Raw genomic sequence first — 27,662 nt, 5'->3', positions numbered from 1 at the left:
AAACATATTGGTTAAACAAAATGTATTGTTAATGTATTTTTTTAAGCTCACTATAAATAAGTAATTCTGGAATGGAATAATTTCCTCTAGCATTTAGTCACACCGGTTCTGGAATTGTTTTTATGATTCCTTCTGAAGTATACTATATAGTATCCTGTTTTTCTGGCACTTCCAGTTCAGGCATACCACGACCTTGATCAAAGCGGAACCATCCTTTTTGGGATTTATTACAATTCCTAAAAAATTCCCCTTCCTACTTTACAATACAGGACTCATTTTATTTTAGTTTTTACGAGGAAGATTTTTTGAAGACCCTTGGTGATTTTCAGTTTTTTTTTCTTCTTTTCTGCCACTTTATCTTCTGGCACACAGAGACTGCTTAACCTTTCCTGTCCAGAGTAAAAAAAAAACAATCCGCGGGTTCCGAAGGGGGTACTGGCAATACCCCAAGTAAAATGCTAAAAATACAGGTTTTTCACAAATTCGGCTAATGTCAAAATGTTTATCATGCTATTGTTATTCTATTTTTTCCATTTAAATTTGAATTTTCTGCAATAAACAATAATTTTCAAAAAAACATAGTTGTGAAGAAGTTCTCTACGGAAATGACATTCAATTTCGCCCAATGTTTAAGCATCACTGGACAATAGGCGCTTCGGCCGGAAACGATGCAAGCGAGAGGGGGTGAGGAGAGAAAGAGAGAGAGAGAAGCATACTACTCGGTACATACTAGCGGGTTTCTAATTTGTCGTATATTATGGTGAAAAAAAAACAAAGAATGGTAAAAAAATCAGATAGCGAGAAACAATACAAAAATGACATTACGTTGTATGAACAGTTTGGACTTGGGTTTGGGAATATCTGTCCATCTGTAGCCTGATTTGGAAGTGAACGAATTTTCTTCATTTCTACTGTTGTCTACCATATGTACGGGCTTGACGCTGTTAGAGTCAGATTCATCAAGTTCTTGGATTATATAGTTATCTGAGTCGGCGTCGGAAGCATAATCTTTATTTTCTAACCCTAAATGGAATTCATCATCACTTATATACATACATCAGTGTCCGTATAGCTCAGAAGTTGCTCAATCATATCATCTGTCAATTATTTTCCACTCATTGTTAGGGTAAAGTAAATATTAAAATTATGACAATTTAATTAGTGTAAAAAGGTAGATATTTATAAAATAAATATGAAAATGCAATTGCACCAAGAAATTTCAGTAGATAATTTAAATTAATAATAATTCTTATTAGAAACGAAAAAAAACACTCTGTATTTGCCAAATAACGCTTGCGTTCGAGAACACGATTCACACGCGTGCAAATTTGGGGATCTACCGCCGATGGTTAAACTGTGGAGATAGATACAGCGCTAGTAAAGAAATTGATATCCCCTTCGGAACGGGACAGTTAAACGCTGTTAGAACATTTAAGATCGTGGGATTTGGAGGTTTACAACGAGTAACCTCATTTGGGTGTGCAACATTAGAGCATGATGGTAGTGTGCCTGATATGTATATACATATATATATATATATATATATATATATATATATATATATATATATATATATATATATATATATATATATATATATATATATATTTATTTATATTTATATTCTACTAACCCTTATCCGCACCCGATGGTGCACTGCATCTGCACTGATGTTGTATTGACGCAGTGTTATCTCGATAGTTACTTACATGAAGGCAAGGTGATCACTCATGCGAGTATAGTGGAATCAGTTTATGTTTGATAATAAACAAAGTTTTTTTGTTGATATTATGTTAAAAAAGAAAAAATAAATTGTATTTTAACATAAGAAAAATCACAAAAAGATGGCTCAGAACGAAACTCCTTTTCTGAAATAGTATGTGTTTATAATACTGATCTAGATTCGTTTCTATTACTGACCGCTGAAACTATTTATTATAATTATAAAACCAAGCAAAAATATATAGGTCAGAATTAGGCCCCCATAATCCAAAAACTGTATGCTATCCAAAGCAAGCAAGAAATTTACGTATTTAAGAATTTTCACAAATTTATGTAAACTTTAAAAATGCTCTCGTCTTACTCATTACTGACCTATAGGTCAGTAAAGGAAACTAATGAAATTTCGGGTGAATGTAATACTGACAACTTTTATTTTATAAATGTATTGTATTAATCATATGGTTATTTCACAAATACTTTGTTTTTTGTAAATTCAATACACTAAACTAACTAACACATATAAAATATTAGTAAATATCAATCATATAAAAATAATACACCTTTAAAATAAAACTTGAAAGATTAGGCTTGTCTGTTAAGGATTTTCCGTGTGCGCGCGCTACTTGCCAGATGTCCAAACTATAACTGATATTTCAAATATGAAAAATCAAAATATTGACTGTAAAACATTGTCATCACATAACACAAGCATGGCTGCAGTGTTGGTAATATTAAAAATTAGTAATAATTGAACCAGTGTCTTATTATCTGTTGTTTCTTTGAAATAGGTCAGCAATAGGGGCTAGGTCAGTTTTATAGACACTTACCTTATATAAATATATATACATTGTATTTTATATAATGTATATGTCATATGAAGCTTAGAGGCTTGCATACTTCAGCTCAAAGTTTAGAATAAAGATAAAATAAGTAAATAAATATTCTAGTAACCTTCTAGCACAAGGGTGGCCAACCCGCGGCCCGCCGGGTGTCTACTTGTGGCCCGCGGAGCATATCGCACATTTTTTCTTTAAGTGTACATAAAACCACCAAAAGAACATTCCATCTACGTAGTTTGTATCATATCCCACGTATGGAAGTATCTCACTATCGTGACAATGTGTTCCATATACCAATATTCGTGTTAACAATCATGACGCGTGCCAAATTTTTTTGATTTGAAGCATTTGGAAAACTGTTTGGGTGAAATAACAAGATCAACCGTTATCAACATTGATGCACTTAGTTCTGACGAACAAAATCAGACTTCTTACTAAAATATATTTTATTTTGTTTATTTTTAGATGATTTTGTGTATTTGGGTAGTATGTTTTCTAGGGATGGAAAGATTGATAAAGACATAGAAAGGAGACGGAATGCTGGGAACAAAGTGAATGGTGCACTGAAATCAGTTATAGCAAATAAAAACCTATCAGCGGAAGCTAAACTGGCAGTGCACAACGGAGTCCTGGTTCCAACTCTAATGTATGGAAGTGAAACATGGAGTTGGCAAAAGAAGGATGAAAGTAGACTGAATGCAGTCGAAATGCGATCTCTCAGAAGAATGTGTGACAAAACGATGTGTGATAGATGTGCGAATAGTGAAATAAGGAAGGAATGCAAAGCTGAGATAAGCATTATCGATAAAATTAAGAAAGGTGTGTTGAGATGGTTTGGACATGTAGAACGAATGAGTGAGGAAAGAACGGTAAAACAAATTTATGAGGCGAATGTTAGCGGGAAAAGAAGCAGAGGAAGACCGAAAAAAACATGGCACGATCAGGTATGCCAAATACTTGAAAGTGGTCAGATTAGGAGTCGTAACAATCGGCGGGTATGTATGAGGAGATGCATGAACGTGGAAGAGGCGAAGAATGTTTGCAAGGACAGAGTGGTGTGGCGCTCTATTCTCTCTGCCTACCCCTGCGGGGAAGCGGCGTGTTGGTTAGTTTAGTTAGTTAGTTTTGTTTATTTTTTAATATTATTTTTAATATTGCCTAACTCTAATCTAATTAACATGTTTGATTCTCATTTTTGTTATATCTTCTTAAAAAAACAACAAATATACGTATTTCTCGTTTGCTTTGAATTAACAAAAGAAATTTTGTGTTATGGCCCGGTAGGAAATCTCATTTCTAAAATTTGGCCCGGCTGCTGAAAAGGTTGGCCACCCATGTTCTAGCGGTTCCTCCGTAAAGTGAGGGCAGTGTCTTCTTTGTCCTTCTCTGGCTTCTCCTTTCAATCAATCACATTCTAATTGTAATATATTTCACTGTTTGTTCATCAATCATTCACTCTCCGCATGCCCATATCATTTAACAACACCGCTTTCTTTTTCTTTACCCATTTGATAGCACACTGCATAAATCTCATATCGCTCACTCCCTTCAAGAATGTCATAAATCAAAACAACTTGATTTTTTAGGAGAACGCTTTTAAAGTTTAAAAATATAATACAATGTATTAAAAATAAATATCTAGCCACTTATTGAACCTTTTACTGTGCAACAGATCTTTTTAGGTAAAACTGAATGTTTTTCTCCATTTGAAAAATATGTAGTTTATTTTAAAAAATAATTAAAAAATACCTTTTTCTTCAAAATGCAAAAACAACACTTTGTTCCCTGTAGCGGGTAAATATTAAGTTGAAAATATGCCTCTTTTGCTGGGATATAGTACATTTTCTGGGCATTCCGAAAACATGCTCAGCTGAAAATTGACGATTTTTGATTTATGACGTTCTTGAAAGTAGTGAGCGATATGTATTAAGATTTTATTCACATATTAGCATAGACAAAAGATAATAATATAAAACTCTGGGTGTTTAAAAGGTCTAGAACCTGTAATTGGCCATTGTATTCACCATTCTACTCTTTATTGGCAGCCACATAAGTAAAAGGAAAAAAGTCACATAATTAAAAGGAAAAAGGAGTAGAGGGTGACCGAGAAAAACTTGGCACGATCAGGTATCTCAAATACTTGAAAGCAATTAGGTTAGGAGTTGAAATAATCAGTGGGTTTGTATGAGGAGATGAACGTGGAAGAGGCGAAGAATGTTTGCAAAGACAGAGTGATCTGGCGTTCTATTCTCTCTGTCTACCCTTGCGAAAGCGGAGTGATGGTTAATTAGTGAATTAGTTATCAAGTTAGAAGTGATAGAAACACTTCACATTTTCAACAGAAACTTTACTGGTGATATCTTTGTTTGAAAATTGTATGTTTTCACCCAAACAGAATGCTTTACAAAATTCTGTCAATTATAAAGGTAATAAAACAAATACATTATTAACTCATTATTGTCGAGCGGTTTTTTCATCAACCCTGACCCTAATTAGTATACCAATTAGGGTTCTATTCTAATCACAAGTAACCGCAAATTCTAGTCCGATCTGTACAATGTTTTTTCGTCTCTCGCGCTCTACCAAAAGTAAGTGAATAGAAGTCTTATAAGCATCTCCCGCTCTATACCAACAGTATGTAAAAGACACTTTTAAGCGTTTCCCGCAAACAATGTGTTCATATAAATTTCAGCATTGCCCTCTATGGTTGAAATTTTTATGTTAAATAATTGGAACTGAAACATAAAAGTATAGAATTGTAATATGTGTGTATTTATGTATGGGTTTTTGCAGGGCTCATGTGTGTAAACTATTAACTAGGTACATAATTATAAGCATATTTAATTGAGTAATTAAATAGCATGTATCTTTTCAGATTGATCTTTTAGAGGAGTGTGACACTGTGGAGGCTGTCAGAACTGGACTTGTAATGCAACTACAGGAAGCTGTCGGGCAGCTCACGATATCTAGCAGACAGGAGAATATCACGAGGTGAGCGTCCCTAACTGGATCCATTGTTCTAGAAAAAGTATGCTACCAAAACAGTAATGATGAGAAACTCTACTTATACATCTTGAAATCGAAAGATTCATTACTCAGTCAGGAGTAGGTACCTAAATAAATAAGAAAACCCTCCAGGTTGCCTGCACTGGTAAACCTACCAGGTTGTTATAGCCTTGCATACTGAGCGAGAGGTCATAAAAACCAACGTGCACTTGCAACCTTTTTCTTCCTGCACAATCATGACCTTCGCGTAGTGAAATTATTGTCACTTAGAATCAGTGATTTTTATTATTCTTAAAAATAGTTATAGAGTCCTTAGTTGTATTTTATTTTATAGCTTTAAATTTATTAATTGCGATCAATAATCAAGTACGTTTTTTCATTTATAAACAATCTTTTGATGACTCTGAGAGAGTATTCATACATCACACCGCACATGGAGTAATAAGCACCTCAACAAGTATCTCAATGATACCTCATTCATCCATCCTCATGCATCCTCCTAAGTCAGGATCGTGTCTCGAAGTTCAGACGAGAACTGCTGACAAATTGTCAGCAGTGGTCGTCTTGGGTGGAGCCTACCTGATGCCTTATAAAAGAGGCAAACTTGATGGCGGCTCTCGGGAGGCATGCGAAGTGCATGGCCTAGCCAACTGAATCACCTTTTCTTGACAATAGTTGTGACCAAGATTTGCTGCATCCTACGCCTTTGTCTCTTCTCAAAGCTCAGTACACGGCTGCCATGGGCCCTTGTAAGGTGCCAATATATGTAGATTTGTAAAAAAAATGTTTGTTTGTTCAGGCAAGTCCTGGCTCAAGTCCGCAACACTCCGGAGCTGGTCCTTCTCTGCGGGGATAACAGAAAGAGGGTCCCGATCTTCCCTCTGCTTGTGCGCCACCCTCGAGGAGCCTTCCTGCATCACAACTTTGTGTGCGCCGTGCTGAGTGATGTGTTCGGAGTTCAAGCTTCCAGCGGGCACTGCAGCGGAGAGATGCTGGGAATCGATGAGGATCTGTCCAGAGAATACTTCAAGCTGCTCAAGGATGAAGGGTGAGGGGTTGTTTAAATCATTAATACGTTCACTGAGTTCAATATATTGCGAACAATCACAAGATGCTGACAGAATAGCAATTTTCAAAATCTTCAAATTATATTAAATTTCTTTTTGTAGATACTAGTAAAAATCATTCTTTGTGTGTAGCATTTACACGCTCATATTTATTCTTGCTTTGATTATTATACTGGGCACATAATTGTAATTACCATACGCATACAAAGAAAAAAAAAGTCAATCAATAAATTAACAGTCGTAAAGTTATGATACACTCAAATAACTTTACAATACCAAAGTAAATGATACAAATTGACATAATTAAGTGTTGCCATTGTAAAAAAAAATACGATATTTTTTACTATGATATTTATACTACAATATTTTTAATTTCTACTCTTTGGACCGACTGTACTTACTTTTAATGTTCACCAGTCTTGAAATGTATTATTTAGGACTATTCACATACATACACAAAATATTATATTATGAGCAAAACATACTGTTACCACCAACATGGTTTAAGCAATTACTGTTACACATTGTTTGCGGGCGGTTTTTTCATCAACCCCGACCATCATTAGTATACTAATTAGGGTTGTATACTAATCGTTATTTACCTCAAACCCAACTCCGATCTGTGTAATGTTTTTTGGCGTCTCGCTCTCTGCCAAAAGTAAGCAAATAGAACGCTTATAAGCGTCTCCCGCTCTCTACCAACAGCATTTAAAAGACGCTTTTAAGCATTTCCCGCAAACAATGTGTTAATAATATGATTAATATTATTTGAAGGATATAATTTATATTTGAAGCAATAACTTTGTGATTTTCCATTTCATAATTAAAATATAATTTTGTTTTAAAAATATTTTATTTTAACTTAGTTATAATGTCTACCGGTTTGAAGCTAACCGCTTTATTTTTAAGACTGATTAATACTGAAACACTATCTACTTAACAAAATTAAAAATATTTTGGCCGTTAGGCAAAAGAGCTTGGCTATTAAGTTATAATAAAATATTTAAAGTGATTTTAAAACAAAGTTATTATAATATTTTAATCATTATTTAAATTTATTACTTGAAGGAGTGCCAATTCCCTCAACGAGCACCTGCGCCCCGGTTTCTGCCGCATATCGCTGCCGTACTTCATCTCGGACAGCGAGCTGGGCTTCGTGCTGGAGGCGCTGAAGATGGTGGCCACGGAGGCCTGGAAGATCCTGCCGCAGTACTGCGTGGACCCGGCCACCGGGCGCTGGAGCCACCGCACGCACTCCGGCCTGCAGGAGCGGAGGTCGCTCTTCTCCGTCTCCTACGCGGACGGCAAGATGGCGTACAGAGAGAAATCCGGCACAGGTAATATTATTCTCACGCTGAATTAAAATGTCTCTGTTTTAAACAGTCCGCCTCCGTAGTGTAATGGTCAGCACGTTCGGCTACCGTTCTGGAGGTCCCGGGTTCGATTCCCAAGGGGGGTAAAATAAATATAAGTGATTTTTTCACTGTAATATTTATTCAATATTACCATGGACTGGTACCTGAAGCGGAGGGCTGATCACCTTTCCTTCATGTGTAAACGATCAAGATAACACTGCGTTTATATGACACAGTGCCCTATGCACCATTGGGTGCGGATAAGGGTTTTATAATATTTAAACAGCACATAAATGTACAATTTATTTAACCTTTCTGGGAGTACAATGATTGATGTTCGACTTTCTCTGGGGAGTGAGGAATTTTTATTTTTTACACAATTTTTGTACAGTAAATCTCCCTATAACGTTGAAATAGGTTCCGCATTATCAAAGGGAATCTTATAAGGAGTTAATTTATCAAATTGTTTTTTCCATTATAACCAGCAGAAAAAACTGAAATGAGTCATTTAAAATTAAAATGATTTATTATTATGAAGGTAAAAATAATAAAAAAAAATTAATAAAACACCTCTTCAAAATATTAAAAAAATTATTATATAATTACGTACAAATATCCACAGATGTCATTGCTATACAAGTTACATCATACTAACTGACAGACGGACTTCTCGGATACTCCTTTGAGGAAAATTCGCACCGACATTCACTTACGTCCATACTCCCAGAAAAGTTAATAACTGTACAGTATTCTACATCCCAGTGCACCAAATTAGCTTGCTGAGAACTTTGTGAATCTCTTTAAATATGATCAATCACTTCTGAAAAGAGAACAAGAAAGTGAACTTCCGTTCCTCTCCACTTCACATAATTCTTCAGCGATTCCTTTTTTTGTAAGCTGTTAGACTTTAGATATGATTTTCTTTTATGAAACTACTACTACTACCCTCACACTGTTTCTCAGTTTCTCGGGTTGGCAGAGAGGATGGAATGTCACACTTGTCTGTCCTGATGTACACTTCTAGCCTTCTTCAAATCCATACATCTAGTCATACATGCCCTCCAATTATTTAGATTTTTGACACAATCAGATTTTAGGTTATTTTATGAAACCATTGAGAAAAATCTGATATGCAATAAACACTGGATTAACTAAATGTGAATGTTTTTTTATCTCACCATTTGGTTATTAACTCTTCCCACTATTTTCAGGTCCAGACACGTTTCCGCAAACATATTACGAGTGCCTTCAAACGGCTCGCAACTTGTTCAACAGTGCGAGGAAGTCGGCTCAGCGATATCCTTTGAGAGAACAAGACTTCAAGTTTAATGCGAGAGCCGATTACTTGCGGTGGTATATGTTACCCATGGAGGCGCAAGAACTACTGCTAGGAAACTCGGCTAATGTCAAGCACATTGTACCGTTTGATCCCGCACTGTGTAATTCAGGGAGAAAGAGTGTTTCTTCCGTACACTCCGGAGGAAGCTCTCCGGTACCTAGTTCCTCTCCGAGACATTACAGCCTCTCGGCAATTGACTCTTCAGAATTCGCCATATTCAATTCCAAATTCAGAAGTTTTTCCAGAGAAGCCAGCATTGTAGAAGCGGCTCTAGTCAAACCCGAGGCTATCAAAATGGACAAAGTCGATTCCCCTCCGGTGCGTTTTGCTGTCGGAGAAGAAGTCACCGCCGGAACTTTCTACAATGCTCCGATCAACAGATTAATCAAGAGCGAAAGTAGAATGTCCAGAGCGAGATGTCACAGCCTAGGATCGGACAGCCCGCCGATCACCCTCAACTCTCAAACAAGACTTAGTTTAGGAACCAACAACTCTTACATGAGAACGCTGGCGACCTGCAATTGCAGCAGCCAGACTGATTTACATTCCTTAGACGATTTCATCAATAGTTCGCCTTCTTCCAGCTTCATGTATACTCATAAAGAACACGAGGGTGCTTCTAATTCTGACTGCAGTCAGTTGGGACGCGGTTCTCCCACCGTTTCGGTAGCGTCCCACACCTCCGAAGACTTGCAGGCTTACGTAAAAGAGATGACCAAAGAAATAGCCACCGAAATAAAGTCTGAAATAAGGGAAGTCATTTCGAAAGTCGAAGATGTTCTCGAAAATTCCGAAGCCGTTGAATTGTCCAATAGAAACTTCTGTCGTAATGCTAGCACTGTTTCAAACCAGAGTCTAGATGCCAACTCTGTTTCAATATCAGACGTGGCCGAGTACTTGATGGGAGTTTCCCGAGAAATGGCCAGCGAAGTGAAGCACGAGATCAGAGAAATGGTGAATCAAGTGGACGAGATGATCTCTCCGGAAATCAATTCGGGAGTCAGTTTTTACCTGTCGTCTCCTAGCGGCTCTAGAAAAAATTCGCCACCAGAAATGGTGAGAAGAAGATATAGATCCGGGTCTGAAATATCATTCCCGAGAGTCAAATCCACCCCACCGACAAGCCTCATGCATCCAGACATACAAGAGGTCACAAAACCTTTGAGAAAATCTCCTACTAGTCCTGTGATCCTAGTGTCAGAGAAGCCGAGTCCTCCGCTAATGGAAGTAGACGGAGGAAAGGAAAGCCCCGTTTTTTTTCGGGCCCTACAAACCATCGGACAACAATCGGACTGTGGCCAATCGCCGCAGCATTCACCCGATAATCTACCACTTGACCTTCCTTGCCCTGGAAGTATGTCATTCAATTCAAGCGACACTTCGAGCCCTGATACAATTATTCAGGTCCTGAGCAGCTCCGTCACCGCCATGGCTATTCCCAAATCCGTCAGCTCCCAGAAACTGTCGGACGATGACAACTCTTGCACCGAAAGTGAATGCCAACAGTTGTACTGCAAGAATCGCGTCTGGTACCACAACAACTCGGTCAGTTCTCAAGACAGCGGGATTAATATGTCATTCCTCGAACATGATCCATCATGTGGAGAAGCAGGTTAGAAATGAAAACTATTATTACATCGATTTATAATGTGTATTTTATATAATTAAATAGATACATATATCGCCCACCATGAAGGTTAGCAATATTCCATTGGTTAGCACGAGGGACAAAGGAATATTATTTACATTCTTAATGACCACTTGAATATTCATCTCTCCCCACTTGCAATATTATAATACATACCTTGTTTATAAACCTGTTATGTTAACTTTTGTGTTAGAATTCCAAACTTCTTTTGTTATTTTAACAAATATAATAAAATATAAGACTTTTGCGCACTTAAAAAATTCTACTTTTTTCCACACAGGAAATATAGCTATAATTTCTTAACTGATTATTTGCAGAGTCAAAATATATTAGAACAGGAAACCTAGTTAATACCATAATATAACACTATCATTCATCGTTCACTTTGTGTAATATCACTTTAAAAAACATACCACGAAGTTAACAGTGCTTTTAATAAAGTTATAGTTTCAGTGTTCTTTTTTTTAAGTACCGTAGAACGGGGCTACTTGAACTTTGATGTGTTGCTTGAGCCCAGTAAAAAAAAATATATTTAGATCGTGGTATCGATCGAAGTATCGTGACAATAAGTGTCACCTGTCAGGGAAACAATGAATCATGTCGATACGTTCATTATTGTAGACCAGCTACAGATTTATTTATTTTTGTACTGGGGTCAAGTAACACATCATAGTTCAAGTACCCCTGTTCTACGGTATTGTCAGCATTTTTATTTGTAAAGTTTATTTATATTTGACTTCATTTTTATTCTAATGACTGATTTATTAAAATTATTGCATCATTTTCAGTGAAGAGGCGGCCTAGTTCCGATGCAACATGCTACCGGCGGAAGCGGAGTTACACGCGCTCCAAGAACTCGGGTCAGGGGAGGCAAGAGAAGAGTGAAGTTCCTGACATAATAGAGGGAGTTCCGGTCTGCTCGGACGACTACCGAGCGTGTTGTTCCAGAAATGATAATCAGGAAAGGAAGCTGTCCTCCAATAACAGAGTTGACTTCCAACTTCATAGAGATTGTGAAAATAAAAAGGATAACAGGTAATGAGCCCACATTTTGTCATCCAGTTGAAACTTTCTTCTCTTTGCCATTCTGTTTTTTGTGATAATTTTTTTTGAAAAATTTAAGTTATGATAAGAAATAAAGCATACCTGTAAATTGTCGATTAAAAAAAATTAACATAACCTTATTTAACCTTTTAACTCCCGGCAGGTACATGTATGGGGGTACCCAGCACGCCGCGAATTTTACCACAAAAATAAAACCTAAACATATCGTTATTGAAAGTGTAATAACGTTTATTTATAAAACTTACCAAATAAATGAAGAGCGCGCCAGTCGTGCAGTCATTTATCCATAATCATAAAATTAATTGTTCATGGTGCAGGGTTGTCACAAAATTTGTGATAGAAAATATGAAAACTAAATTATATATCAAAAGTAATTGTTTATGTTAGTTTAATATTAAACGTATACACACACACACATTATGATTTTTAAAAATTAAAAATTAAAAATCATCAGAATTGACACTAAAATCACTGTCATCAGATTCGGCAGTGATGGGAACTCGGGGATTATTGGACAACCCTGAACGCCATTAGTTGTTCGGATGACAAAGCTCTCTTTAATTTACGTTTAAAGTGGTAAAAACAAATTCTGTTTCAGTTCTAAGTATGCAAAGATATTCTCAATAGATGTCACTATGCGTTCAATTTATTTGTACATTTAAATAATTGATTTTCTTTAGTAAAAGCCCATTTAAAACGGCGCGTCTCAAGACGTAATTTTTGTATGAGCGGCACTCGGCACACAGAAAATTATGCATCTTAAGACGCTTTTGGCAGTCAACCGGTTAAAAACAACCTAAATTTAAGAATTTTTGCCTTAATCTAACCTAACCTTACATTCTAGGGGTTGAGAAATGATCAGCCTTTCTCAGAACTGCAGTGTTTTTCTCACCATGCACGAAGCTCCAATCAGCATTTAAACATGTTTTTTTAAAAACATTATTCTTTGATGTCCGAGTTGATTCATTAATTTTTTACTACGTTTAATATTCTTTCAAACTATTAATTAAGGTTCTGTATGCTAAATATATGCTAAAAATATGTCCCCTTCCGTAGTGTAATGGTCAGCACGCTCGGCTACCGTTCTGGAGGTCCCAGGTTCGATTCCCAGGGGAATATGAGTGATTTTTTCACTCTAATATTTATTCAATATTACCCTGGACTGGTACCTGAAGCGGAGGGCTGATCACCTTTCCTTCGTGTGTTAACGATCAAGATAACACTGTGTTTGTATAATGCAGTGCCCTATGCACCATTGGGGTGCGGGTAAGGGTTTGAATTGAAAATGCTAAATAACCATATTTATTTAAACTTTAGATCCAGTTACTCTACTTCTACTGAATGTTCGGTATCTCAGCGGACCAGCAGAACATCGACGGCAAGCTCCGTAGACTCCAGCGAGTCCAGGAAATCTAGTGGATATAACACAGATTCATATTGCTCCAAAGTATCTGGCAACAACACAGCTTCTTCGGAGGAATTCGCAAGGTTTGTTTGTTTCTGAATTAATAAGAATCTATTTTGTATATTAAAAGCATTGTTAACTTTGTGGTGTGGTAAAATAACACTCTCCTTATCATTCGTCGTTCACTTTGTGTAGTCACGAATTAGTGTTTATGAAAGTGGTATTACATAAAGTGAACGATGAACGATAAGGAGAGTGTTGATAAGAATCTTCTTATTCTTCAAGTGCTATATCTAATTCCCAGGAAGAAAGATTACCATAAGGAAGGGCTTCCTGTCTTGTGCTATCTGGAACAGCTGCTGGACCTCTTCAACTTCAATTTTGTTGTGTACATTTTCAAAGCAAGGGTGGTCTTCAGTCTTTTCTACCTTCTTTCTTACCCTTAGAATTGTTTAAAGTACTTATGTACAGAGAATGACATTGAAGTACAGTAAACTCCCCTATAATGTTGAGATAGGTACCGCGTTTATCAGTTTTTAGGGGGTTAATGTTTTTAAATTGTATTTCAATCTGACTCACTTCAGTCTTTTCCGCATTTCATTTATGTAAAAATACAATTTAAAAAAATTTAACCACTTATAAAATGCCCTCTGATAATGCAGTACCTATAGGGGTTTTTACTGTAATTGTTTGTTGGTGAACTGGAAACCATGCTCTATACCAGGCATGGGGAACCTTTCTATTTCAAAAGGCCACATTCACTTATCTGATTCAACATGAGGCCGCAGTAAAGAAAACTTTGACACCCCCCCTATAAACTAAATATTTTAATTATATCACAATATTAATTGTTAAAAATGCAATTTAAAAAAAATATGAAAAAAATGCCTATTTACAAAAATTGGCACCAGTCAAAAGGCCGCATTAGAATAGCCAAAAGGCCGCAGGTTCCCCATGCCTGCTCTATACTCTGTACCTGATACTCATATTTAGTATTCCTCACAGATGTTCAGAGCTGTCCTGTTGCCAGCACATGTCCTCGGCTGCCGGAACCATGCCGGGAGAGAGCTGTCGAAGCCGTCTCAGCTCCGGGAGCAGTAGCGAGTCGGAGTACCCCGGGGATTATGTGTATGATGAAGACGAAAAGTGGCACTGCCCACCCAAGAGTGTTTGGAAGGGGACTGTCGAGGTTTGTACAAGTTTAGTTATCCCCACTTCTTCTTCTTCTTTAGCCTTCTGTTCTCCACTGCTGGATATAGGCCTCTTCCGCATCTTTTCATTTCCTTCGGTTGGTTGCTGTTTGCAGCCAGTTTCTACCCCCCACAGCGGTTATGTCGTTAGACCATCTCTTTTGTGTTCTTCCGACGTCTCTTTTATTCGCCCAAGGTCTCCAGATTAAAAATTTTGGGGTCCATCTTGTGGGGTCTTGCAATATTTCTGGCCCATTGCCACTTGAGTCTTACAATGTGATCCATGATATCCTTTATTTTGGTTCTGTTCCTGATATCTTCATTTCTTCCTTTATCCATCAGGCCTAAACCAAGCATCGATCTCTCCATGAATTGCCATTCCCATGTACATATGTAAATGATTAATTTTGTTTGATGTATTTTTGCATTTCCGATCTTATAGTCGTATTAATGTTTTCATGTAGTGTAGTACGTATGAAGGTTACAATGATTGTGCATTAATAAACTGCTATTCTTATAGGCGATGCAAGAATTTGGCATGATCCGCCACCAGGACAGGGTGTTGGTTTGTCTCTCGGGAGGGGCACATTCTCTCAGTCTGCTCCACACTTTGCACCAGTACCAATTCTACGCCAGAGCTAAGGGAATTCATTTCACCATTGGTAATACATTATGATTATTTCTTTGATACGCAGCTGAAATTGTTCACTCAAAACCATAGTATTCGAACACTTTTTATTGTTGAAAAGGGAAAAAATTTGCCCTGGGAATCGAACCCGGGATCTCTAGTATCTTGGGATCTATACTAAGGAGGTGGGAAGACCCACTAACCTAACTCATTTTTTATTTTATTGGAAGACTTAATTAACAGACTGAGGACGAGCATTTTTTACACATGCGGACCGCTGTCGACGGGAATTGATATTTATGTACATAATAATAATAATAATAAAACCCTTAACCGCACCCTAATGGTGCATAGGGCACTGCTTATATGCCTATAAACGCAGTGTTAACTTGATCGATTACATATGAAGGAAAGGTGATCAGCCCTCCGCTTCAGGTACAAGTCCAGGGTAATATTGAATAAATATTACAGTGAAAAAATCACTTATATTTATTTGACCCCCCCTGGGAATCGAACTCGGGACCTCCAGAACGGTAGCCGAGCGTGCTGACCATTACACTATGGAGGCGGTACATAGTTACCTTAACAAAGAGATTGGTACATAGTATTCATACAAAAACATTAAATATGTAATTCCTTCATTTCTGACATTGAAATGAGGCCGGCACAGAAGGTAAAATACTCTTCTGATCCTTAAGCATCAATCGACCAAACAGGTAGAAATATCTTTCCCGTCCTTAGTGTGTTAAAAGAAATACACCCATAAATATTTCTTATTCAAATAACCCACAAAGCCTCTATTTTTAGAGGCCTATCGCCAGGTAAGAAAGTAAGGATATAGTAACATCTGAATAATGATGCATCACAAACACTTGAATCAATTGTTTTTCTTCTTCTTGTATTCATTTTGCAATTAAAACTAAGTATTAGCAGGAATCAAACCTGTGACGTCAGTCTTGCAGATGATCTTGTACCCAACTATGCTATAGCTCCTGTATTTTGGACTTATCGCTCACTCCTTTCAAGAACGTCACAAATCAAAAAACTTGATTTTTCAGGAGAACGTTTTTAAAGTTTAAAGATATAATACAATGTATTAAAAATAAATATCAAGCCACTTACTGAACTTTTTACTGTGCAACAGATCTTTTTAGGTAAAACCAGAAGGTTTTTTCTGCATTTGAAAAATATTTAGTATATTTAAAAAAATAATTAAATAATACTTTTTGTTCAAAATGCAATAACAACACTTTCTGCCCTGTAGCGGGTAAATATTAAGTTAAAAATATGCCTCTTTTGCTGGGATATAGTTCATTTTCTGGGCATTCCGAAAACATGCACAACTGAAAATTTACGATTTTTGATTTATGACGTTCTTGAAAGGAGTGAGCGTTATGAACTATGCGACTTATGACAAGATAAAAATTTTGTTTTTGAGACGTCTCTTTTTTTGGTGATTATTTTTCCATTTATTTTTTAGGCGCTGTCACAATCAGGGATGGATTATCTGATGTAGATCCGATCCACCTCATGTCCTACTGCAAGACTCTCGGAATCAAATATATCTACCAGGATAACTTAGAAAACTCTTCTTCCCCACAATGCCTATGTAAGTATTACTAATACACATTAAATGTTACAATTTATTATCGGCTACCACAGTATCGAGGCAAGAACTGAATATTTGAGTTGGCGCAAATAAAATGTGTCTTTATTGTTACTACCATTTTTATTATGCATTGAACTTTTGTTTGAATAATATTATTAGTACATAATGGTAATGGTTAGCATGCTCGGCTACCGTACTGCAGGTCCTGGGTTCAATTCCCTGGGGGGATCAAATAAATATGTGATTTTTTCACTCTAATATTTATTCCATATTACCCTGGACTGGTACCTGAAGCGGAGGCTGATCGCCTTTCCCTCATGTGATAACAATCGAGATAACACTGTGTTTATATGATGCAGTGTCCCCTATGCACCACTGGGGTTCTGATAAGGGTTTGAAGAAAACTTGAATTAAAAATGGATAAATATAACCACGAAGTGCCTCCTGAATGAATTAATGAATGCGATAATATTGCCCTATGCACCTATGACAAGTGTTCGAAGAAGATAAAGAAGAAGAAACAAATAGAATGAATTAAATTTATCTTGGTTCTGGATCAATAACCATAGTTCTAATTAAAATGTAACTTTGTTTTAAAATCACTATAAATATTTTATTATAACTTAATTATAATGTCTACCGGTTTCGAAGCTAACCGCTTCTTTATCAAGACTAAATAATACTAAAACACTATCTACTAAACAATATTCAAAATATTTTGAAGGTTAGGGAAGCTTAGGTAAATCTTAAGTGGCTTTATTTTTTTGGCAATACAGTGGCAATAGAGGACTTTTTTTTGGCAAACAAACAAGTTGCAATAGAGGACTCAAATTAGATTACTTAGAAATATTAGAAATTAAAAAGGCTTCTTCTCCGTCTTAATCCTCATTGCTGAGGGTTGTGACCCTTGCAGAAGCAATGACTCTTCTCCAGTTATCCCTTGACTGCGCTGCACGTAGCGCTCCAACCACTGAGGTGCCTGCTTCTGCCTTAATTTGATCGGTCCATCGTGTGGGGATCTTCCTCTCCCTCTCTTTCCCTCCAGGCTACCGATCACAACTACTCGTTCCAGGCTATCCTCGTTGCCACGCGCAACGTGTCCAAAGAACTGGAGAATCCGTCGGGTACAGATATTGGCCAGAGACAAGCCATCCAAGCGTAGTTCCTGGCGAATGGACTCATTGGTGCGTCTAGCTGTCCATGGAATTCGGAGCATGCGCCTCCAACACCACATTTCGAAGGCATCAATTTTTCTCCTTTCTGCTGCTTTTATAGTCCATGTTTCAGCAGCATAGAGAAAAATGGAGTGGACCAAGCTCCTGACAAGCTTCATCTTGGTGTTGTTACTCACACCCCGGTCTTTCCAGATTTTGTCTAGCTTAGACATGGCACTTTTGGCGATGGCGATACGACGTCTAATCTCTCCTTCACAAGTTCCTTCATTGCTGATTTGAGATCCAAGGAACTGGAACTCGTTTATTATCTCTAAACCTTCGAGTGAGTTCCCGAGATCACCAAACTTCTTAGATCGATCTATGATCATGATCTTGGTCTTGCTTTGGTTAATCTCTAGTCCCAGTGCCTTGCTCTCAATCTCTACTCGTTCAAGGAGATCTACCATCTCTTTTGGGTCTTTGGCCAAAAGTGTTGTGTCGTCCGCATATCGTATATTGGACAGCTTTACGCCACCAATGGACACTCCTCCATTCCATTTGTAGAGAGCCCTGCGCATGATGTATTCCCCATAGATGTTAAACAGGTCAGGGGAGAGTATGCATCCCTGTCTTACACCTTTCTCAGTGGGGAAGCTTGCAGTGTTTATGCCATTGATTCTTACGATTGCCTTACTTTGGGCATAAAGTCCATGGATGAGTTTTATCAAATGGGATGGGACTCCCATCTCCATGAGTACTTTCCACAGATGTTCCCACTTCACGCAGTCGAAAGCTTTTTTGTAATCGATAAAGCATAAAACTGTTGGCGTCAGGAACTCTCGGCTTTTTTCGATCACTTGGCGGATGTTGAGGATCTGCTCTCTTGTTCCTCTTCCTTTCACAAAACCAGCTTGTTCCTTTGGTATTTGCCATCCAATGTAACTGTGTAATCGTGCTTTTAGAACATATAGCATTATCTTGCTGGTGTGAGAGATAAGTGCTATTGTCCTATAGTTTTCACACTTTTTGGATGAGCCTTTTTTGTGAAGAGGAATGAAAACAGATTCAGCCCATTCCTGAGGCCATGTTCCCGTTCTCCATATGAGGTTGCAGAGATCCAGCACTGTTTTTATGCCCTTATCCCCTAGTTCTTTTAGAAGCTCGGCCTGTATGCAGTCATTGCCGGGGGACTTGTTGCATTTTAGTTTTTTCAGTGCATTTCGAATCTCTTCTTCCAAAATGTCGGGTTCCATGGTTTGATTCTCAAAGGAAGGACTTCCTGCTGTTGAGGTCTCGGCATATAGTCCGGAGCAGTAACCTCGCCATCTCTCCAAGACGCTGCCAATGTCCGTCAGAACGCTTCCATTTTGGTCCTCTATTGCCCATGTCTGAGGTTTGAAGGCACGGGTTAAGAGTTTAACCTTTTGGAAAAGATCCTTTGTAGTGACGCTATTCGCTTTATCTTCTATCTCAGCACAGATATCCGAAATTTGTTTATTTTTGTCTCAATTGTAAATTTGTTTTCTTTGTAAATTTGTTAATTTATAATAATTTACAACTAATAAATACACAAGTAAATGATTTTGCTAAAAGTCCGTTATTAAATTTGTTTCCAATCACTCATCATCCCTGATCCCTTTTGACTGTGACTGACAATCAGCAAAAAAATAAAGCCACTTGAGATCTATCTAAGCTTCGTTCCCTAACCATCAAAATATATTGAATATTGTTTAGTAGATAGTGTTTTAGTTTGAATCAGTCTTGATAAAGAAGCGATTAGCTTCAAAACCGGTAGACATTATAATAAAATATTTATAGTGATTTTAAAACAACCTTACATTTTAATTACAAAATGGAAAATCACAAAGTTAGTGCTTCAAATATAAATTAAAATAACCATAGTCATCATATCCCCCCCTTCCTTCTTGCCGGCAATACAAACATTTATCGCCTTTCCCTCTAAAAGTATGTAACAAAGCGTGGTGTGTTTGCAGTGTCCCGCAAGCACAGAGATCAGGACCTGTGCAGCTTCACCAGCCACTGGACGCGCCGGCAGATCTACCGCGCGGCGTCGGAGCATGGCTACAGCGTCATCGCCACGGGCCAGCACCTGGACGACGTGGCGAGGAGCTTCATCATATCCGTCTTCAGCAACGCCCGCCTCAAGACCATGAAGGCGCACTACTTCATCAAGTGAGTGGAGATCAATATTTATATGCTGCCACCGAAAAAAAGGTATTAACCTGTTAACCGGGCGGTCCGCTGTCCAATTACGCGACTTTTAAGGGCGCGAAAATAGGTAGGTAAGTGTAAGTACGTACCCGTCACTGCTCACCCAGAACACGTCTACCACTCTCAATAGCAAAGTCTGCAGTTACAATAAAAAAAATTTATACTGATTCACTCCGTGTCTTAAATTCATGTCGAGACATGTATGGATGACTAATACCTTTGTTGTTGGAAAAATATACATCCCGCCTGTTCCAGGGCGCAACATTTATTTCAAGGACATATTCATATGTCCTACCCGTACCCGATATTGTTTACATTTGATGTATTTATGCGTCCCACCCAGTTAACAGGTTAATGTTAGGGACTAACTTGGGAAAATGAGTTGTGCATATATTTGACCAGTGTTCCGCAGACTTTTTCTGTTCAAGGTACACCTGCCAAATTAAGAAATTTCAGAGGTACACCAAAGAAAAAAAAAACAAAGTTCAAAGATTCTGATTTATTATTAAAATGAATATAATGCGAAAACAGATATAACATATTATGTTTAATGCGAAATGTGGAGCAAATGTGATCACAATTGTGTTATCTTTACAAAACTAGACTTTTTCCGCGGCACACCAACTAATCTCCATGGTACACCAGTGTGCCGCGGCATAATGTATTAGACTATTAGACCATTAGTGATCATATCTATCATATCCATAAGTGAAAAGATCTTTGTATTAAATGTTAAATCAAACACTGATTTTTTGAGTCACACTGAAAACATTATAAATGCAATGTTAACACGGTAGATAGGATTCACGCGAAACCGTGTAAATAAGTACACTAAAACGAAATATAAAAAATATGCTGGATAGATTTCCTTGTATAAAAATCAATTCAGCATAACAAAGAATTTTTTTGAGTCTACTAAGTTGTATTTTATTGTTTAAAAAAGACATAAAAATCAATTTAGTGACAATCGTTTCGGCTAGTTACGGCATTTTCCAACAAATTCGTGGATCGATATTTAAAAAAAAAGCATTTGTTATGTGTGATATGAGACAACTACATGCATCTACATTTTCTAACATTATTGTCATAGGGAGCTGAATCTCCGCGTGATCCGTCCATTCATCTACGTGAGGGAGAAGAGTCTCGTGCAGTTTGTGGAGAGCCGCCACCTTCCGCAGTTCAGGACTCCCAAACCGGCCATGGCGGGTCAGGGCCCTCTGGAGAGCTGCGTGTTCGAGGACACCGCCCCTGCTGCGGTACCCACCACTGCCTCCACGGATCCTCAACCTGGCGACAAAGACGTCAGCACATCTACTTCAAGGTAGCTTAGTTATACCTACAATTTTTTTATTATTTTTTTTATTATAAAAATTCAAATACAAAAAAATATGAATAAAATATAAATACAAAAAAAGATCCCACAAAGGCATGGCCTGTGTGTGGGTAAACAATATAATTTAGGTCATAGTAAGGGACACTGGGAAGAATACAATAGGTATTATAAGTAGAACTAGAAAAATAGTGTTAATATAAAATACAAAATACCTGACTATCAGAAAACAAAATATATATATATATATATATATATATTTTTTTTAAAATTAAAAACTTAACATAAAGATGAAAAAGTAAAAAGTTAGACAAATAAGAGATCGAAAATTGACTGTAATGTTGTTTCTTTTTCAGTAAAATTAACCGATCCATGTCGGCCCCGTGCGGCAGGAAGGCGCCGGCGCAGAGTGTCCGCAGTCGGGCTTGCAGCGCCCCGTGCGCCCCCTCGGGCATGCTGTGTGGGCTGCTGGAGAGTCAGGAAGCTGCCCAACCCGGCCTGTTCGCTAGTCTCAAGGTGGCACTGCATCCTCTCATATCTGCCAGGTAAAACATCTATATTGATACTTAGGGGTGCGATCACTGATGAATGGAATTCTACAGGCTTATCGAAAAATAATGCCAACATTTAAAATTTATACAGCTGCCAGCTCCCTTGCATCCTCCCAAGTCAGATCCGCGTCCCGAAGTTCTGACGAGAACTGCCGACGAATTGTCAGCAGTGGTTGTCCTGGGTGGCGTGAACCTGATGTCTTGTAAAAGAGGCAAGCTTGACTGCCATTTTCAGTCACATACACTCCCAAGTATTTAAAACTCTCGACCCTTTTGATGCGCTGGTTACTCAACATCAAGGGTTGTTGGGCATCTAGGCATGAGCTGTTGCACAACACATTTTTGCAACATTTATTGTAAGCCCCATGTGCGTAGAGTACCTATTACCCTGTTGACGATTAATTGAAGACCCTCGACGGAGTCGTCAATTATTTAAAATATCATCATTTAAAATAACAGAGACAATTCAATGGTCTTGATCTTAAAATGTGCAGAAAAAGGTAATATTTATTCAATGTGAGCACCGCTTGCCGCTCTGCAGATGTCTAGTCTGTAGTTGATTTAATGTCACATACGTGCAATAATTTCGGGAGTAACTGTCAAGATAGCGGCAGAAATTTGCTCCCGCAGTTGATCCAAGTCCTGAATCTTTTCTGCGTACACAATGTTTTTAACGTACCTCCAGAAAAAGAGTTCATAGGTCAGGGGTTCTTGGAGGCCAAGCAATGTGGACACCGCTACCAATTCAGCCATTAGGAAGGCATGCCTTCAATGCACCGCGTACTCCGCGTGCGCATATCAAGGTCACGCTACCTCCAAAACAAAACTTACGTTCACCAGCTAGTGTTCAGTGATAGAATTACCCGTTCAACATAAAGGATTTCGGTGCTATATTTTTTTAATGTCGGCATTATTTTTCGATGATCTTGTATATTCATCTGGTTTACTTGTGAAATAAACACATTATCTTAACTTCACAACAAACACTTGCGTGATACCTCATACCTCCGTCTCTGGTAGTCTGGTATTGATGATACTTATGTATCTATTGAATATGCACATGCCTAATTAATTACTAATTTTCTCTTTTTTAGTATTTCAGATATATTATTAGATTAATCATTATTTATAAATTTTGGCAAGTATAATAAAAATTAATAAATATTTAATTCGAAAGATGCATCGCAATGCAAACGTTGACATAATTATATATACTAGATTTTTTATTTATTTATTTAAAGAAATAAACTATTATGTTTAATATAATGTGTGCATTTAGAGTAAAATATTTACTTTATGGATACAAATACACAAACTTTCATTACATTTTAAATATCCCATGTTTTGTTTTAATGAAGGTTGGCATGTATGCATTGTTGGTTAAAATCAGCATAGTTGATCATACTGATAATGTTTAATTAGATAACCCATTTTGGTGCTTTGAACAGAGTGATAAATAAATAAAAATATGTAAACGGAAGCCAAGCTAGCGGTTCACAACGGCGTGCTGGTACCGATACTAATGTGTGGAAGCGAAACATGGAACTGGCAAAGGAAGGATAAAAGCAGAGTGAACGCTGTTGAAATGCGCTCCCTCAGACGAATGTGTGGGAAATCATTGTATGACAGGATTAAAAACGAAAAAATGTAAGGCTGAATAAGGAATAATTGAAAAGATTAGGAAGAGTTCTTTATGGTGGTATGGACATGTGGAGCGAATGGATAATGAGAGAATGACTAAGAAAATATATGTGGCAAATGTGAGCGGGAAAACAGAATGAGGACGACTGAAAAAGACTTGGCACGATCGGGTGGTGTCAAAAGTCTGCGTAATCGGAGGGCATGTAAGACTAGATGTATGGATGTGAAGGAGGCGAGGAGTGTATGTCAGGACAGAAGAGTATGGCGTTCCATCTTTTCTGTATACCCCTGCGGTGAAACTGCGTGATGATAGTAGTAGTTTTATTAACAATTTTTAAAGTACGTCCAAATCTTTGTACATAAATGCTGGATTTTATAACTGCATGTAAAGGTTCACCATTCTACTGAAGCAATCTGCTTCGATCTGCTTTGAGCACACGACAAATACATAGAGCGTAGTACATTCTCGGCAGTTACAAGCACAATGTCTAAAAATATTGTGGTTGTTGAGAGTTTTTATTTTTGCTATTTGTCATATATAATGTCGAGTGTATACCCAACATTATATCTCAGGTTTCATGTTTTGAGGATGAACGTCTTAAGTATGCAATGCTCATTATAAGGTTTTCAGCAAAAAAATCAGAAGCAAAACTCCTTACTCATTTGTCTATTGCCTTTTGATAGTTTGTTTAACGAAACATAAAATTTTCAGGAACATAGAGAAAGACATGAAGGAATACAGAAACCGCAAAAGATCTGTCATTCAAATGAAGAACGGAGCTCCGGTATACAATTCTGACGATGGGACAGATGAAGAAGCTGTTCCGTGAATACTCCGTGAAGAACTCGTACAATATTCTTTTTGAATGGCTGTACTCATATCCACGCCGGCGGATGGTGAATTGGTGACTTTTTATTTACTCACAGATTGGCTACAGATTGATTGGCTATGTCCATCTTTGCCAAGAAAAAAACGGTTAAGAGGTTTATGTTACGATAATACATACTACTTGACATCAGATTTTTGTAGGACTATTGTATTTAATATGGAAAAATAATTTGAATTGGACTATTATAACATGAAAATTATTTATATAATCAAGTGTCTGAGGGAAATAATGCAGTAGCAGCATATACATATTTTGTTTGTGGAAGTTTACATCAATATCTAGTAATGCACATTTTGTGTGTGGTGATTCACATTTTACTCATGTGATTATTCACATTTCAAATGTGACATTCTATGTATACTTTGAGTGTGAATGTCCTGCATTTATTTTATCATTATTTTCTCCCAGGCACTCAAATACATATTTCCAATGTTTTTGACTTTATGAGTGTGTATTCCTTATTATTTTTAAGTCAGTTATTTAAGACCGATTTCTATGTATTCTTATATTATTCTGCAAACTTTTGTCTGCAGAGTTAATATTTTTTTTTAAATTTACGAATATTCTTTTGCTCACTTTATAATTTTCTTTGAATGCTCAAAAGTTTTTTTTAATGTTTAGAATCACATCTAGTTCTTTTAGATTGATAATTTTTTATTATAATTTCATTAAGGAAAATATTGTCAATTGCCATCCAAAATTACAAATATACCAACATTGTATGTATTTGTATAAGAGAATGTAAAAATGTTTCATTTCCAACCTACAACTGGCCCATAGTTTGTGCTACCACACAGATTATACTAGCGCAATATCCACAATTCTAACCTCAATTTCTCAGAACTGCCTTAGTAAAAACAATGAAAAGTATCCTTTCGTGCAGTCACATGATGAAAATGCATGAAGATGAATTTACCGGATGCTGTGGTGAGAAAAAATATAACTTGAAAGCTCATGTATGAGAGTGAGCGAGGGAAAGAGATACATAGTGAATATGTTTGTTTTGAAGGAATTACATATTTTATTACATTTCGCTCACTCCTTTTAACAACGTCATTTATAAAAAAATCATCAATTTTAAGTTGTGCTTTTTTCGGAATGCCCAGAAAATGTACTTTATCCCAACAAAAGCAGCATATTTTTAACGTAATAATTACTCGCTACATGGCAGAAAGTGTTGTTTTTGCATTTTGAAGAAAAGGTATTGTTTAATTATTTTTTTAAATATACTAAATAATTTTTTAATGGAGAAAAAACATTCAGGTTTTACCCAAAAAGATCTGTTGCACAGTGAACAGTTCAATAAGTGGCTTGATATTTATTTTTAAAACATTGTTTTATATTTTTAAACTTTAAAAACGATCTCCTGCAAAATCAAGTTTTTTTTATATATATGTATATATATATATGACGTTGTTGAAAGCAGTGAGCGATATGTCATCTTTTTCAGAGCTTAAGTGTATAATTTATTATCTTAATGGTTTATTACTTGTTTATCTGTGATTCTAATAAGAAATCAATTGATCTTAAGGTAAGGAGTGTTGCATTGCGCTGGATGGTGTAAATATATAACTGATTTGAAATGTAGCGATAGGGTTGATAATTGAATATTCTTGGCACCTGAAGCATAAGCCTGGTTCACCTTGACTTGGTAAAGTGCTATACTACTTTGTTATTATGCAGTGCTCTTTGCACCATTGCATGTAGATATTAGACAGAGAGAAAGAGGGATGAATTAATTGTTGGTTTTATTCGCAGTATTGGATGCCAAATGACATTATTTGCATAATTATCGGAGATATGATATTAATCTTTCCGTGAAAAGTCGGTCAACCTGTTGAGCGGTGAACTTATATATTTTTTTATGATGGAAATGTGCAATATTGCATTATATTTCAAACAATTGTACTTTTTTTTTTAAATTTTGAAATTATTTGTTGATTTTAATGACATTGTGCTGATTTGGAATTAAATAGTCCGTCTCAATGTATCGGTATGTTATGTTTCAATGTATCTATGCATTGGTTCTATCACAATGTATCTATATAGGCGGCAGTGGCGTTTAGAGCACTGAACCGTAACCAGATATGTCAGAACCGCTCTACAGGTTTAAGTTTAAGAAATGTAAAAAACCACTTTAGACTTGTAATGATGATTTCATGGTTTTGTAACTTATTTTTATGTTCAATACGCAAATAGCTATTGAAACCGAGTCATTATTTCAAATGTTCCTCATATTTAGATGGAATAGAGATAATAATAATTAAGTAATAAACAAGTTATGTCAGTAAAGAATGTGTCGGTAAAGATTTACACATATTCTATAACATTTAATCTATTCACTATGATTCTTATAAAAAATCTCAAACATTGTTAACCGTTACGCTGCTGAGGTCATTATGTGAATCAATGTTGAAAATGCGATGCATTTTTCATACGTGTTGATAAAAAAAAAACAAAAGAAATCTAAAATGCCATAACTTCATGAAATATTTCCAGATTTTAATCAATCTTTTTGTGTATTGTAGAGAAAGAATCCAAATTTTCGTAAATGTAAAAGAAATAAAAAGTTGGATTACGAATAAAGAATATTTGATACAGTGAACTAAACTCATCTCTTTCAAAAATCATGGTTTTTGAAAGAGATGAATGTAGATCTGAGTGTGAAATATTGGTAAATGGGGAGATTTTGGAACAGGTAGATGATTTCATATATTTGGGTAGTATGTTTTCTAGGGATGGAAAGATTGATAAAGACATAGAAAGGAGAGTGAATGCTGGGAACAGAGTGAATGGTGCACTAAAATCAGTTTTAGCAAATAAAAATCTATCAGCGGAAGCTAAACTGGCAGTACACAATGGAGTTCTGGTTCCAACCCTTATGTATGGAAGCGAAGCATGGAGTTGGCAAAAGAAGGATGAAAGCAGACTGAATGCAGTCGAAATGCGATCCCTCAGACGAATGTGTGGCAAAACGATGTTTGATAGATG

The 27,662-nt window shown here is 36.8% G+C and overlaps 1 protein-coding gene across 1 annotated transcript in view; it reads left to right on the top strand.

Annotated features, from left to right (window-relative positions):
• Window positions 1–27,240, top strand: part of LOC148313195 (uncharacterized) — a 145,431-nt gene extending 118,191 nt beyond the window's left edge. Inside the window, exons 5-17 of the mRNA XM_088266611.1 lie at window positions 5,437–5,552; window positions 6,367–6,615; window positions 7,703–7,971; window positions 9,201–10,940; window positions 11,765–12,011; window positions 13,359–13,529; window positions 14,452–14,635; window positions 15,157–15,298; window positions 16,745–16,873; window positions 20,022–20,220; window positions 21,350–21,580; window positions 21,946–22,134; window positions 24,494–27,240. Of these exons, the coding sequence (XP_088122737.1) occupies window positions 5,437–5,552; window positions 6,367–6,615; window positions 7,703–7,971; window positions 9,201–10,940; window positions 11,765–12,011; window positions 13,359–13,529; window positions 14,452–14,635; window positions 15,157–15,298; window positions 16,745–16,873; window positions 20,022–20,220; window positions 21,350–21,580; window positions 21,946–22,134; window positions 24,494–24,611 (3,984 nt within the window). The 3' untranslated portion in view covers window positions 24,612–27,240. The remainder of the gene's footprint in view (window positions 1–5,436; window positions 5,553–6,366; window positions 6,616–7,702; window positions 7,972–9,200; window positions 10,941–11,764; window positions 12,012–13,358; window positions 13,530–14,451; window positions 14,636–15,156; window positions 15,299–16,744; window positions 16,874–20,021; window positions 20,221–21,349; window positions 21,581–21,945; window positions 22,135–24,493) is intronic.
• The last annotated feature ends 422 nt before the right edge of the window (window positions 27,241–27,662 follow it).

Source organism: Brachycentrus maculatus, unplaced genomic scaffold (assembly GCF_059751285.1).
Source record: "Brachycentrus maculatus isolate JH-2025_06_01 unplaced genomic scaffold, ASM5975128v1 h1tg000017l, whole genome shotgun sequence".
NCBI classification, from domain to species: Eukaryota; Metazoa; Arthropoda; class Insecta; order Trichoptera; family Brachycentridae; genus Brachycentrus; species Brachycentrus maculatus.
This window is presented reverse-complemented; position numbering and strand designations above follow the sequence as displayed.